The 14852-nt window shown below is 42.1% G+C and overlaps 1 protein-coding gene across 6 annotated transcripts in view; it reads right to left on the bottom strand.

Moving 5' to 3' along the window:
- The window catches only part of PSEN1 (presenilin 1), a 1663637-nt gene that overhangs the window by 623085 nt on the left and 1025700 nt on the right, over positions 1-14852 (bottom strand). For all 6 annotated transcript variants that reach the window (XM_044074674.1, XM_044074678.1, XM_044074677.1 and 3 more), the window contains one exon: positions 3662-3882. In XM_044074674.1, coding sequence (XP_043930609.1) covers positions 3662-3882 — 221 coding nt within the window. The remainder of the gene's footprint in view (positions 1-3661; positions 3883-14852) is intronic.

Below are 14852 nucleotides of genomic sequence, written 5' to 3'. Positions count from 1 at the left end.
TTTGTAAGTCAAGCAGAGACTGCCTCTAAGTAGGCGACATGAGACAAAGAATAGTTGGGAGTTTTTTGAGTATGTCCATATAGGACAAGTGTTTAAGGCTTAGGATGTTTACCTACTTGGTCAGCAGAATGCATTAACCCTTGTATATCTTTGTGTTCAGCACAGTCAGGAATCAACATAATTTCCTGTTTAATTAATCCCATAATATGCTGCTGATATTTTAACATATGAAACTGGCAATTTAAAGCCCTAATGGCCAAAGTAGCAGAAATATATACCTTCTTACCCCATCTGTCTAAAGCTCTAGAATTCCTATCAGAAGGTGTAGGATTTTTGGCAGTAGTAGCCTTAATGCCTTTTGGTCCTTGGGAAATGGTATCTGGATCCGCAGTAGGATTCTTGAAAAGGAATTTGTGAGAGTCAGGTACTCTGTAGTACCTGTCAGGTGTCCTGGGAGCTGGAGGCAAAGTGTCTGGGGTAAGGCTGGATTCCAAGAAAACATCATCTACAATCCCCAGAACAGGAGGGCTAGCTAGTGGCCTGTGTTGAGGCAGGTTTAAAAATTCCCTAAGTCTCTTTTTGGACAGAGAATAGTCCTGGCTTTCCCAGCAGAAATGCTGTCTAAGAGTATGCAAAGTTTCACCAAAAAAAAAAAAAAAATCTTCTGGAGGGGGAGCAGAGGGAATGGAATCCTCTGCATCAGAATCCTCATAAGTAAATGAGGGTAAATCCTGGTAGTCAGAGGGAACAGAGATATCAGATTCCTGATCAGAAGAATCAGAAAGAAAATCAGTTGTAGGTCTCAGATGGAGAAGGCTGGCTTCCCCTAATTAAGGTAATAAGGTCTTCAGCCATTCTAATCCTTTGTTTTTGAGGCATATGGGCCTGAGAATGTGCTTTGGTCGTTGGTTTTCTAGGCTTAGTGCGAGCTTTAGGCCTAAGGAATTTGGTATTCTTAGCTTGAAACAAAGTCGTCGGTTTAATATGAAAATCGGTAGGCCTGAATACACCCTCAGAAGCCGGTGCCTGCACAGCAGCTCCGGACCCACCCAAGGTAGAGACATCCACAGGTTCCATAGTCGAAGAAGCATCTTGCAACATACCGGACTCCAAATGGGTCTCAGTAGAGACCTGTGAATCTGTAGTAGCGGGTATCAGGGGCTGCGAAAGCGCCTCACAGAGTACTGGCGGACTGGGGACTAGCTTATCGGAAGCGTCATCTGCAGTTTTGGACCTATGTGGTCTGTCTCTGTCTTTATCCTTACGTTTTTTCGGAAGATCGGTAGTCGGATGGCTTAACAAAGCCATTTCAGATACAGAGATAGAGAACGAAAGAATTTAGCTACAAAAATAGCCAGATGATGAACAGTTCGGGCATTGAACAAGGCATAAAACCGACAGCGAGGGACATTGTGGTCTGGGTCTAAACAGGTGATGCAGTAAGAATGAAAATCTCTGTGAGGTATTTGCTTTCCACAGGCAAGACAATTGTTAATTTTTTCTGACATCGGTTAGAGCAAGAAAAAGGGATCCCCAAAGGGGTACTTATCTTTTTGAAGACTTCAGGTCTGAAACTCGAAAATGAAAATTTCAGGAGTCGGCCGACCAGCACTTGCGAACTGCTTCTGCTTCGGGCACCGCATGGCAAGAAAGACTGGTGTAATAGCATCAGCTGCATGTTTTATACCCCTGATGACCTGACATCATGGAAGAAGCATCCGACGCAGAAATCCAAAGACTCTGGTATTCAGGCTGGCTGAGGGTTACCTGCAGGCAGATAACCCAAATGTCATGACTGCAACAGTGAAACACGAAGAACATCTATGGCTTCCAAAAGTCACAGAAGGAGACTGAATCCACCAAAAGTAGATGCCCTCTGTAAAATGACTGAGAGGTGTATAAACTGAGACCACTGGACACTGAGGGTTCACTGCAACACTCATGTGAAATCTGGCATGACAGACTAGAGTGATTATGGTTGCCATCATACTAAATGCTTGGCAATCTAAAGAAGTGGTACTATAAAAAAAATAAAACAACTTGAAGTGGAATCTTTAAAAAGGAAAGGAGTAAATTATATGTAAATAAATGGAATGTATGGGAACAATACAATCAGAATAATGTTCAGGAGGAGGAGGAGTGAGGTTTAAGGTAAGGCAGGAATTGACCAAAGTATACAATGTCAGAGCGAATAATTGTTACAAAGAAAGAAAACATATATAATAAATAATGCAGGAATATGAAAAAGATGCTAATAGGGTTTATTTATCTATTAATGTATGCCTGCCTATGTCTTAAGTACTAATTTAATAAAGGTCCTTAAGAACAAAAAAAAAAAAAACATCAAGAGAAGAGGGAGGGGAAGGTCATCTGAAGGAAATGTGAAATGAGATATCCAACTGAAAGAAGTCTGTCATTTAAATGTTTTGCAATTTTTAACCTTAAATCAACACAGCATCCTATGTATTTGAGATCTTGAGTGGACTCCAACTTGGACTATGTGAAACATACTGAAATGCCAAAGGACAGGCATATCTTGTTGAAATAAGGGACTCTCTTGTTGTGGTAACAAGGAACCAGTTGCCTGGGAATTGCAACTGGAGACAAGAGTTGTCATGGGGGGGTGGGGGGTTACATGCTCTTGCTGGCTTCCTGGCAGTGAGACATTTAGATGGCCTATGGGCAGGGTAACATGTACACTGTGTCAGTGATGCTACCCACACTGTCCCCCCTTTTGTATGTTTCTGCTCACTCATTACGAAGGCTACCCTACTACTCATTAGTGGCTTCATAAGCCTAATGCCTCTCCCCAGGTCATCCCTCTGGTTTGCTGCCCCACTTCTGAAGAACAGTAGTACAATGTAAATCCAGCTCTGGCCTGCCCAACATTCTTGCGAGCACTGTCTGTCAAATACCAGAGCTGCTACGTAAACTGTGGTCGTCTGGGACTCTGACAGAGCTTTATTCCTCTACACCACCAGCACTTGTCATCCAAGGCAAATAATCAGCTCAGTACAATAATTTCAGATTAGTCTAAAAGCAGATGCTTGCAAAAAGTGAGTTAGCTTCAAATATATAGATCTGATGACTACTCTAAATATGCTTCTTGGGGTTTAAATCTCACATCTCAGTGATGTAATGCACTCACATTATATATGTATTAACCACATAATCTACATTTAATAAAGAGCAGCTGTCAGCCCTATTTCAATGCCAGCTCTATTACCAAATTCTAGAGCTATTTTTAATTAAATATCGACATGTTAAATCACAGACTTTTATGCAAACAAAATCTAACAGCTGCAAACTACAGTTAAGACTGTGAAATTACTTACTGCAGTCATTAGACTATGCCAAGAAATCCAACAGTCTGAAGTCTCCATTCCCTCATGAACAAATGTATACAGGAAAAAGGTTATACACTCACTATAACATTTCATCTGTGTTGTCCATTTTCATTCATTCCTCAACTGTTAGTTGAGAAATGAATGAAAATGACAAAATCAGATCAAGTTCCAGCTATCACTTCAGCTATAATGTCATACCTCACTGCCAATAGTGAGAGTAAATACACTCTGACGCAACAAAAGAATGGTAAAACTCTGTTAATTTTACCTCATAAAATTAATAAAAATAAAAGGTATCATCTTCCCATACTGACCATAGACTGAAATAACTGCCAAGATAAGCCATGCGGTCCATTCAGGCAAGTACTTAATGAAGACTAAGGCCATCAAGGCACTTATCATGATGAGATATGCTTGCTGCAACCTTAGTGGGCCCTTCCAGTGGATACAAATCATTCCCACTACTCCAAAATTCCAAATGATGAGTGCCAGGGTGAAGTAATCCATTGCCACATTATAGGTTTTAAAGACTTCACTAGTAAGAAAAAAAAAATAAAGGTAAGTAACAAATTAGCAAAAGTTTAAAGAAAAAAAATCTCTAACAAAGACCATTAAAACCAGTGACCACTCTAATCCACTGAGCAATGCTAAACAAATTCATACAGCATTCTGAAAAGGCTGAGTACCAGAGTTGAATATATGACCGACTAGAAAAAGTACGGGATCCCTCAGTCTAACATTTGACACAGCTCCTTGATGTCATATTTTCTTTCAGACAGTGATCCACAGTTGGCAAATCACTATGGTGACTTAACGTGGCCAAGGGTCCTTAACAGTCTGAATGTGCTTTTGTACTGCAGCTGTTACAAGAAATGCTGGTTAAGTTAAATAATAACTATCACGTTAACAGTGGCTACAAAAGAATGGGTATAATTAGATCTCACAAAAATTAAAAAAATTAAAATAAGAATCAAGCAAAGTACAGAATATGTCAAAAACTACTGGTTCATTTACGGCAACAAAAAGTTCTTAAAAACTAAGACATTAAGAAAAGGGAGTCACGTGGCTTAAAATACATTTTTACTGAGAACAAAAATCAAAATAAGTGAGCAATCACAACAAATGTTGAAATAAAATTAAGAATGTTTCAGAAAGATGTTATAAAATCCGTTTCTACTATTATCTTTTTGTGATGGTCCTGTCTTCAACAACCCAGTACCTAAACTGTTTAAAACAAATTTTGGTAAAGATATATTACACTTTTGGGTAACAGCCCTATCGCTCGTCCCTCTCTAGTACAGAGGACAAGCAGGCGGGGTATTTCGTTTAGATGCTTTAATACAAAGAAACACATCAGGATGGACAGCAGCATCATAAAATATAATGAACTGGTTAACAGACAGACCTTATATACATACATTCTTACATCTCAACAGCTTACTACAAAATAGCAGTCAGGCTCATAGGTGCTCAATATTTATACACTTGTGCAAGCCCTTGGATAGCTTCTTAAAGGTACATACACACACATTGATCTACATCCTCCCTCTTAAAAAGATTGCCCTTGGTAAAAAAATTACAGTTAGACAGGGAGTATTATAGACAATAGAAAATAATAGTTGTGTAAAATCTTACCATAACCTTAGATGTCCTTCTCTTCCATGTTGCAGTATTTTAACATGAGAGATCCTCCGCCTGAGGCGACCCGAATGTCAGTCTCATATACAAAATCTTAGCCTGGTTGCTGTATCGTGCATGGGACATCACACACAGGGACCATAAACTGCTGCCATCCAGAAAGGGAAAAGGTCCTAGAGGGGGTAGGAGGGTGGGATAGGAATGCTGCAACATGGAAGAGAAGGACGTCTACAGTTATAAGATTCTATGCCCTTCTATTCTCATGTCGCAGAATTCTAACATGAGGGAGAGTACCAAAGCTCAACATGTATTACGGGAGGTGGAAGAGGATGCATTCTCCAAGAATTCATGGAGGTTTGCTTTAGCAAATCTTGCCCTAGCCCTAGAGATGCAGTCCAGTTTACAATGTTTAGTGAAAGTGTAGACTGAAGACCATGTGGCTGCCTCTAAAATGGTGGCTGTATCTAGTCCTTTGAAGAATGCCCGAGGAGACCACAAACCTGGTTGAGTGGGCTCTCACTGCATAGGGTAATTGTTTTCCATGGAAGGAGTAGCAGACAGATATTGTTTTGGAAATCCACGAAGATATAGTTTATTTGGATATAGCTTTTCCCAGAACCCTGGGATGGAAAGATACAGACAACTGGTTGGACTTTCTGCTGTCCTTAGTCTTATCCAGACAGAATCTAAGATGTCTGTGAGCATCAAGAGAATGGAGCACTGTCTCACTGTCATTCTGTCTGTGGGAAAGGAAAGAAAGTGGGTAAATGAATAGACTGGTTAAGGGATAGTTCATTGACCCCTTTAGGCATGAAGGAGGGGTTTGTACAAAGAGACCCTATCCTTATGAAAAATGAGGTAAGGTGGGTTAGCCATGAGTGCTTGTAACTCAGACTCTTCTGGCTGAAGTTAAGGCTACAAGAAGCACTATTTTCCAAGTGCACATCTTTAAGGTGGCTGAAGCTGCTTGTTCAAATTGAGCAGTAGTGAGTTTTTCCAGAATAAAATTCAAATCCCAAGCAGGAGGGATAGGTTTTCTCGGTGGTCTGATGTGAAGAACCCCTTTGAGAAAGAGCTTCACCTCTAATCTAGAGAGTAATGGCAGATTGAGAGGTAAGCAGGCAGAGACAGCTGACAAATGGACTTTCACTGAGGAGTATGAAAGTTCAGATTAGGAGCTCACACAAATAAAGCACGACTAGAGGTATATCCATCTGAAAGGGGTCTAGTTGTCTGTGAAGACGCCAACTGGAGAACCTTTTCCATTTGGATAAATAGGATCTCCTGGTAGTGGGTTTCCTGGCCTCCTGCAGGAGAGATAGCACATCCTCTGAGCAAAGGTGTCTAAATGGGATCAAACGTTTATCACCCACAGGGTTAGTCTGAGAGTTTGCAGGTGTTGGTGGATAAGAGATCCCTTCTGTTGTGTGATGAGGTTCACCTTGTGAGGCAACCTGTGGTGACTGTCCTTGGCTAGTGACAAAAGGAGGGGGAACGAGTGCAGTTTTGGTCAAAAAGGAGTCACCAGCAAGATTTTTGGCTTGTCCTGCTGAATCTTCAGCAGGACTTTCTGTATAAGAGGAAAGGAGAGGGTGCATACAGAAACATCCCCTTCCAGGAAATTGCGAAGGCATCCACTCTCCAAGCTTGTGGGGAGGGGGACCTTAAGCACAATAGCTGTAGTTGTCTGTTCTGAGGGGAGGCAAACAGATGCATCTGTGATGCACCCCACCGGTGGTATATGTCCAGGAAAACATCTCTGTGCAGCATCCATTCGTGATGCTGAGACAATGATCTGCTGACAGCATCCGCCTGATCTTTGTTTTGTGATGGGATGTAAACTGGCTGTAGTGTTACATTGGAGAGAGTAGCCGGCTCCCATGCCTGGATGGTCACCCTACAGAGAAAGTAGGGCTTGGTCCCCCCTTGCTTGTTGATGTACCATAGGACCGTGGTATTGTCTGTAAAGATTTTGAGGGGACCTGGGTGTATGACGGGAAGGAACGCCTTCAGAGCTAAGAGAAGGGCAGTCATTTCCCTTACATTTGTGTGTTTTTGTCTTAAGGTAGGTGTCTCATTGGCCCTGCACCTTGAGCCCATTCAGAGTGGCCTCCCACCCCAGATCTGATGCATCTGTGTACATCTGTTGAATTAGTGAGAGGCTGTAATGGACGTCCTGGATTCAGATGCATTTGCTAAATCCAACACCTGATTTCTTTCTTTACACAGGGGAAGGAATGGGACCTGAAACTCTAGTAGATGGGCATGCTGGGACCAGACATTTTTCAAATACCATTGAAACTTCCTCATTTGTAGCCTGGCAAGAGGCAACATGGGGAGAGTGGCTGCCATCAGATCCAGGAGGTGAAGGAATTCCCAGGCTGAAATGGTACAGTGGTTAACGTTGTCGCCTCACAGCAAGAGGTTCTCCGGTTCGATTCTCGGCTGGGGTGCCTTCTGTCTGGAGTTTGCGTGGGTTTCCTCCGGGTACTCCGGTTTCCTACCACATTCCAAAGACATGCATCTGGAGCATTTTTACCCGGGCCTCCGCTGAAAACAGGCTCTGTGGAACCTAGTCGGACTTTCCCGGTCAACAAATGTTAAATAAAAAATAAATAAATAAAAAATAAGTTGACTAGGAGTAGTTTTTGAAAGAAGATGGTCAGTGAAGTGACCTTTTCTAATGGGAGAAAAGCCTTCATCAAATCCATTCTTATTCTGCAACCCAAGAAAATCTGGTCTTGGGAAGGAGTAAGTGAGGACTTGAGTAGGTTGACTGTGAATCCCAGGCTTTCGAAGAGGAAAATGGTGAACTGAAGGTGTCTTTGAAGGGTACTTGGATCCTCTGCCTGGATGAGGAGGTTGTCTAAGTATGGGAAGATTTGAATGTTTATTGTTCTGCAAAAGGCCACAGCAAGGGCTAGACATTTTGTAAATACCCTTGGAGATGTAGACAAACCAAATGGCAAGCAGTAAACTGATAGTGCTACGACTGCACTACAAAACGCAGGAATTTGCAAAAGGCTGGGTGAATACAGATGTGAAGATATGCCTCCTTCAGGTCTAAAGTGACCAAAAAGGAAATGGGTATCAAGAGTGGAAGAAGAGTTTGAAGGGACAGCATGCGGAAAGTGGGTACATGCAAAAAGCGGTTTATAAGAGAGAGGTCCAGGATGGGTCTCCATGGGCCATCCTTTCTTGGGACTAGGAACAGCCTGGAATAGAAGACTTGACCTTCCTGCCCTGGAGGCACCCTTTCTATTGTGCCTGTAGAACCAGATCTTGAATAACTTGAGGGATGAGATGGATTTGGTCTTTTGGTGGGAAGGGGATACCTTTTGGGGAAGGTTTTTCCTGGCAAGTCATGAAATATCCTTTTTCCACAATTCATTAAAACCCATTTGTCTGAGGTGATTTATTGCCACAGGGGAAGACAGAGAGAGGTGGGCAGAAAGGGGAAGGTTGACAGTCGTGCACTGTTAGGCCTGTCAAGAAAAGGCAGTCTTTGATTAGTTTGAGAGATGCTAGGTCTGGCAGTGGAATGTTTCCTGTCACCTTTTCTGGATTTGGAGGTAGAAAGAGCAGAGGCCTGTACGACAAAACTTGGTTTGGTATGGTAGTTTATGTGAAACTCAGGCAACGGTGAGACAAAGAGATGCTTGAGGTCCTGCAGCCCCTTGTTCTTCTCCTGCAGGTTTTTAAACAATTCTGCTGACTGTTTTCCAAAGAGGAACTTATTGTCAAGAGGGGCACCCATAATCTTGTTTCTGATTTCATCTGGCAGTGGCTGTAGCCTGAGCCAGGAGTACCTACGAAGGACTGATGCTGATGCAGCTGACCTGGCTGGAGTGTCTAATGACTTGTGCAGCTAAGGAAAGTTTAGAGGCAACTTGTGGTTTGCTGGGAGAATCTGGAATGAAGGACAGCAGATTCATGGCTTGTGAAACTAGGTCTAAAGCATATTTTTATCATATGAGTTTGGTAATTAATGGCTCTAAAGGCCAGGGTTGAAAAAGTACACATTTTTCCCCCTAAATTATCCATCACTTTGCCAACTTTATCTGGTGGCAGTAAGGAAGGAGAGAGTAACTACTGGATTATTTGCCGGCTGAAACAGCAATAACAGCTGGGTCTGCCATGGGAGGCTTAATAAGGAATTTGAAGTAATCAGGAACTTTATAGAACCTGTCTGGTCTTTTAGGGGCAGGTGGCTGAGACTCCGGAGTCTTGGAAGCTGAGGCAAAAGCGTCCAAACAAGCTGGAATTACTGAAGGGACGGCTGAGGGGGAGGAGAATTCCATCTACAGAAGCTTGTGATACCTCTTTTGTACTTCTATCATTTGTATGGAACCCCCATTTAAAGTATTCCCTCATTTTGGAAACAGTTTCCCAAAGGTGATGTCCTCAGGTGGGAAATCACCTTCCAAGGAATCCTCGTCTGGAGAACAGTATACCAGGGGAGAAGCCAGCTGTGAAGCATAGGAGAGGGACTCATCAGAAGAAGAAGAATCTTCATCATGGGTCTGTGGATGTAGCAATAGGCCAGCAGAAGCAGGCCTGGGGTTAAGGTTGGAAGAGCAGAAGGAGTCTGTTAGGAAGTAGGCCTCAGGGTCAAGAAGGCCTGAAAAAGAGATTGAGAAAATGCCTGCCCATCACGAAAATCTTCTGATGGAGGAGACAGATGTTTAGATTTCTGTTTCCTTTTCAGAGAAGGAGTCTTACGTCCAGGCTGAGTAAGTGAAGGCCTAATGTCCGAAGTCATCCTAGCACTAGAAGTGCCTTCCTCAGGGATGGATGGTAATGCTAGCCGTTTGGGCGAACCTAGTCCCCCCCACCCCTACCCCAAGGACATTGGAGGTCGATGTCGCTGGAACCTCCGCAGATGTGCAGTCTGAAGAAACTAAGGCGGCATCGGAAGCAGTACCCCCCAAAGTCGCCAAGCCTATTGGACATACCTCAGCCCCTAAACCAGCAGCTGGCAGGACGTCCATGCTCAGAGTTGCAATCGCTGCATCTGGCATAGCTACATTGGCTTCATTTTCGGTGGTTCTGCTGAGTCAGCCAGTTCTGATTCCATACCTAAGGCAAGGCATTTGAGCCCTTGGTTCTCAATGAAAAGCTATAGGTCTGTGAGACTGCTCCACAGTGTTTTTGGAACAAACTATTGGCAGTTGATGCATGCTTTGTAGTCATGGAAAGGCCCTAAGCAGAATAAGCAGGGGTCGTGGCTGTCTATGTGCAGAATTTGTCGAATGCAGTTACATTTTCCCTTTCTAGATGACATGGATGGAATCAGCTAAGGGAAGAATACACAGTAACCTAAGCTAGCAGAGAAAAAAAAGAGAAAAATTTCCCAACGGGGTACTTATCTTTTCAGGAGTCACTTGTGCTGCGCAGAATGAGCAAGTTGACATTTGACTGGAGGCAGATAAGTTCTGAGGTCTGTGCATGCGGATGTCACATTTATGGCCCACAGTTTATGGTCCCTGCATGCGATGTTCCACTCACCATACAGCAGCCAGGTTAAGCTTTTGTACATTAGCTGGACATTCGGGTCACCTCAGGTGGTGGATCCCTCATGTTAGAATACTGCAACATGAGAATAGAAGGACATCAAACCCGATGTTCACGTCCAAGTTGCAGTGTATTTGTTACATGGTCTGGAGATATGACCGGATCTTGTAACATAACAATCTGGACTGAACTTAGCAACAGGGACATTCTTCTGTGAACAACTCGTACCAGGACCTTCTGGATTCATCAAGGAATTGGAACACTGGACAACTCACTCTGAGATAGAGTTTTTCCTCACAGGCTATGTGCTGTGGTATAACCTCAGACACCGGTCTCAAATGTTTCCAATTCTGCCTAAACTCTGCTCTTTGTGATTCCACAATGTACAATCCCAGCTCTGGGAAAATACCCTTCACGACACCAATCCAATCATAACCTTTGGACGTTTGCATCCTTACCTCTTCTCCTTCTCGTAATGGACTGAGCAGTTTGCAGGTCTTATCATGTAGGACTTCTGGGTTAAATGCTTCTTCGACAGATTGGTTTTCACTGACCCGTTGTTCTTGACACATGGAACCAACAACTGACTACTGATTGGTAATGTGGTTCTGGGTTTGTCTCAACAGAAGTCTCTGAGCAGGTGAACCAAGATGTTTATCACATGGAATGTTTCTGAGATTCAGGAAAACATCACTATTGTCTCATTTTGACTTCTCTAGTAACCGTTTCACACTTTGAATTGCACATTCTGTCAAACCATTTGACTGCGGACACTCAGGGCTACTTGTGACATGAGTAAAGTCCCACTCCGGCAAATGTTTTGAACTGTTGGCTTGTAAACTGTGTGCCATTGTCAGAAATAACTTTGTGTGGACTACCATGGACTGCAAAATGACGCTTTATCTTAGTAATGACAGTACTGGATGCTAGATTAGGAAGTAGGTCAATCTCAAACCAACTGGAGTAAGAGTAGACTTAACACCAAGTAATGTTGACCATGCCACTCGAAAATGTCGGTGGCTATTGTCAACCAAGGTAGTTCAGGAATCTGGTTTAGCTGAAGTGGTTCTTTCTGTTGATGTGGCTTTGTACTATTACATACAGAACAAGATAAAAGTACTCTCTCAATATCTTGTGACATAGAAGGCCAAAATACTAGAGCTCTCACCCTTCTTTAGGTAGAGTCTGTTCCTGGGTAACCACGATGCATCCTTGTTGCAAAGACTTTGGAACAATTACTTTCAGACCTTTCATAATGATACCTTTGTCAGACAAAATCTCATCTCTATATGGAAAATAAGGCTGCACTTCTTAAGGCTGCACTTCTTGTAAACTAGATTGATCTGACGGCCATCCTTGCTTGATAAAGTGGTTGAGCCTTTGTAAAAGTGGATCTGTGGCTGTGTGATCTCTCAGCTCATCAAGACATATTGAAGAAAAATTTCTCACTTCCATGATTTCAAAATCAAGGTTCTCATTCTCATGCTGTTCTGTGGTATTTCTGAGCGATCTGGATAATGTATCAGCAACATAAAGAAGTTTTCCTTTCTTGTAGACAAGAATGAAATTATACTTTTGCAATCTCAACATCATGCGTTGCAATCTGGCTGGAGATGAATGCACAGGCATTCTCAAGATAGTGACTAGAGGTTGGTGGTCTGTTTCAATCTGGATAGGTCTACCATAAACATAATTGTGGGACTTCGAACATGCAAACACAATTGCCAAAAGCTCTTTCTCGATCTGGGCATACTGCATTTCAGTTTGGGTAAGAGTTCTCAATGCATAGGCAACAGGTTGATCCTCTTGTAAAATGACTGTGCCAAGACCAAATTTTGAAGCATCACATGAGACTAACTGGCTTATGAACATCACAGTATGAGAGTTGGTGGACTAGCAATTCTGTGTTTCAGGACATCAAATGTTCTTTGGTGTTGCTCTAACCAAGACCATGATACATCTTTACGTGTCAGCTCTCTAAGCGGTGCTGAAAATTGGCTCAAGTCTGGAATGAACTTGCCTATATAGTTAACCATGCCAAGAAAATGTTGCAGGGCTTGAACATTGCCTGGAGCTGGCATCTCGAGAACGGCTGTTTGTTTTGAAGGGTCTGGTTGTAGGCCTGAACTGGTAAATAAATGACTAACATAAGTAACCTCTTGTAGCCTGAATTTGCATGTCTGTGGATTGAGCTTAAGATTCACTTGAATTCCCCTTTGCAGAACTTTTCTGAGGTTTCTGTCATGCTCAGTTTCACCATTACCTCCTACTAGTATGTCATCCACTATAATAGCACAAATATAACCAGATAAAAGTTGCTCCATTGAACATTGAAAGATTTCACTTGCAGAATTTATCCCAAAGGGCATTCTCAAAAATCTGCACCTGCCAAACAAGAGTACTGACAGTAATTAGCAATGATGATTTCTTATCAAGCTGAATTTGCCAAAACAAACTCTTTACATCTAAGACAGAAAACAGTAGCATTTGGCATCAGAGCTGTGATTTCTTTGACTGTGCGCATTGAATGATGAGGTCTTTTTACTGCTCTGTTCAAATGTCATGGATCAGTACATAGTCTGATGTCATCTGACCTTTTCTTATGAGCTACCACCATGAAAGATACCCATTCAGGTGGTTCATCTACTGGACAAATCACACCTTGTCACACCATTTTATCCAACCCAGCTTTGACTCTGTCCTGCATGGCTATTGGAACTTTTTGAGCTGGCCTGATAACTGGACTGATATCTGGGTCTAACTTTATGGAGTACGCAACTGGAAGCTGCCCTAGATTGTATATGAAGAGATCAGTATAGGTAGAAAAAATGTACTAGGTGAAATTAGAGCAGTAGTCTTTTAAGCTAACTTGATGGACTTTCAAACTGTCTCTGAGCCCTAATAATGACTGAATGTGCCTTCTGACCACATAAAATAACAAGGTGTAACATCTTCCAGCAGAGTAACATGAAAGCACTGCTGAACCTTCAGTTTGAATTTCTTCACCTCCATAAGCAATAAGCTTCGGACACTTTGCCAAATCAAGCCTTTCACCATGATACACCCTGGCAAATGTTGCTGCTGACATAACATTGTACTGGGAACGTGTGCCAACTTTGAGCTCTATGGGTCTGCCATTTATCCGAACAGTACAAAATACTTCAATCTTTGCCCTTAAATCTACTGCACTGACTGTTTCATAAAGGACTGGCACACCATCGACATAAAGAGTACAGTTGCAGCTCTCCAACTGATCAACTCGTTTCTTGAAATGTTCCCTTTTAATAAAAGTATGTGGTCTTTTGATTTACAAAACATTTTGAAATGATTCCATTTATTGCACTGCTGACCAAAAGCTAAACATTTGCCCTTTTAAATTCATGATTTCTACAGGTCTATATCAGTACTTCAAAACGCAATCTCTTCGCACACTTAAACATCGACACCTAATGAGCAAAATCCAAAAAGCACAAATGTCCACTTCTGTGAATTTTTTCAGAGGGAAAAAAAATTGCTTGGCCATTATCAGGAATTGCTCTTTTCTCCAATGTAGAGTGATCTCGGAATTGGTACATTTAGTTATGGGGGGGGGGGCAAAGCCCCTCACTTGATTAGGGTTTGAAAGTTTGTTTTCCTACTGGTCGGCCAAGTAAATTTTTCCCTGTGAAAATATTTGTGGAAGTGGTTGTTCATGCATTTCGGTCATTAGCTGTTGATGTTTAGGTGTTTGAAGAGATGGTGTTTTGTTGTTATAATATAGACCCGATTTCAACAATTATGACAGAAGTCAATGAAACTAAGTTGGGACCCATACTTTGAGTTTGCTGACTCACGCTTATACTTCACTGAAACTGTGCAAACTCTGAAATTTGCTGGAAAGCTCTGGGGTTTACCAGTGAGTGTTTCAGGGGTTATAGCTACATCCAACGTGCTTGGGCCTGTTTCTTTTAATCAAGTACTGTATACTATCAACATGAGCTTTGTCACTGTGCCTTCTAGAACTACTGTCATTTGTAAGCATATTTGTGTGCTTTTTTGAGTTCATATATCTGACAAATCTCAATGGCCTTATTCAAAATTAAATCACCGTTATGAAGCAAAATCTTTCTCACAGCATCATCTTTAATACAACACTCATCCTTTAAATCACCAAATCTGCATATGTTAGCCTTATTCTTGAAGTCAGTTACATATGCTGCAAAAGTTTCACCAGGCTTTTGATCCCTTGTGCAAAATAAGTGCCATTCCATTGCAACATTTGTCTGGGGGTTACACATTTCTCTAAATTTACGTTTTAAGCACTCAGGGTCCTCCCTTGACTCAGCATACACAATATGACAGTTATCCCCCACT

Source organism: Protopterus annectens, chromosome 6.part0 (genome assembly GCF_019279795.1).
Source record: "Protopterus annectens isolate FY-2018-M chromosome 6.part0, PAN1.0, whole genome shotgun sequence".
NCBI lineage: Eukaryota > Metazoa > Chordata > Ceratodontiformes > Protopteridae > Protopterus > Protopterus annectens.
Note: the sequence above shows the minus strand (reverse complement) of the source record. Positions and strands in the feature narration are given on the sequence as shown.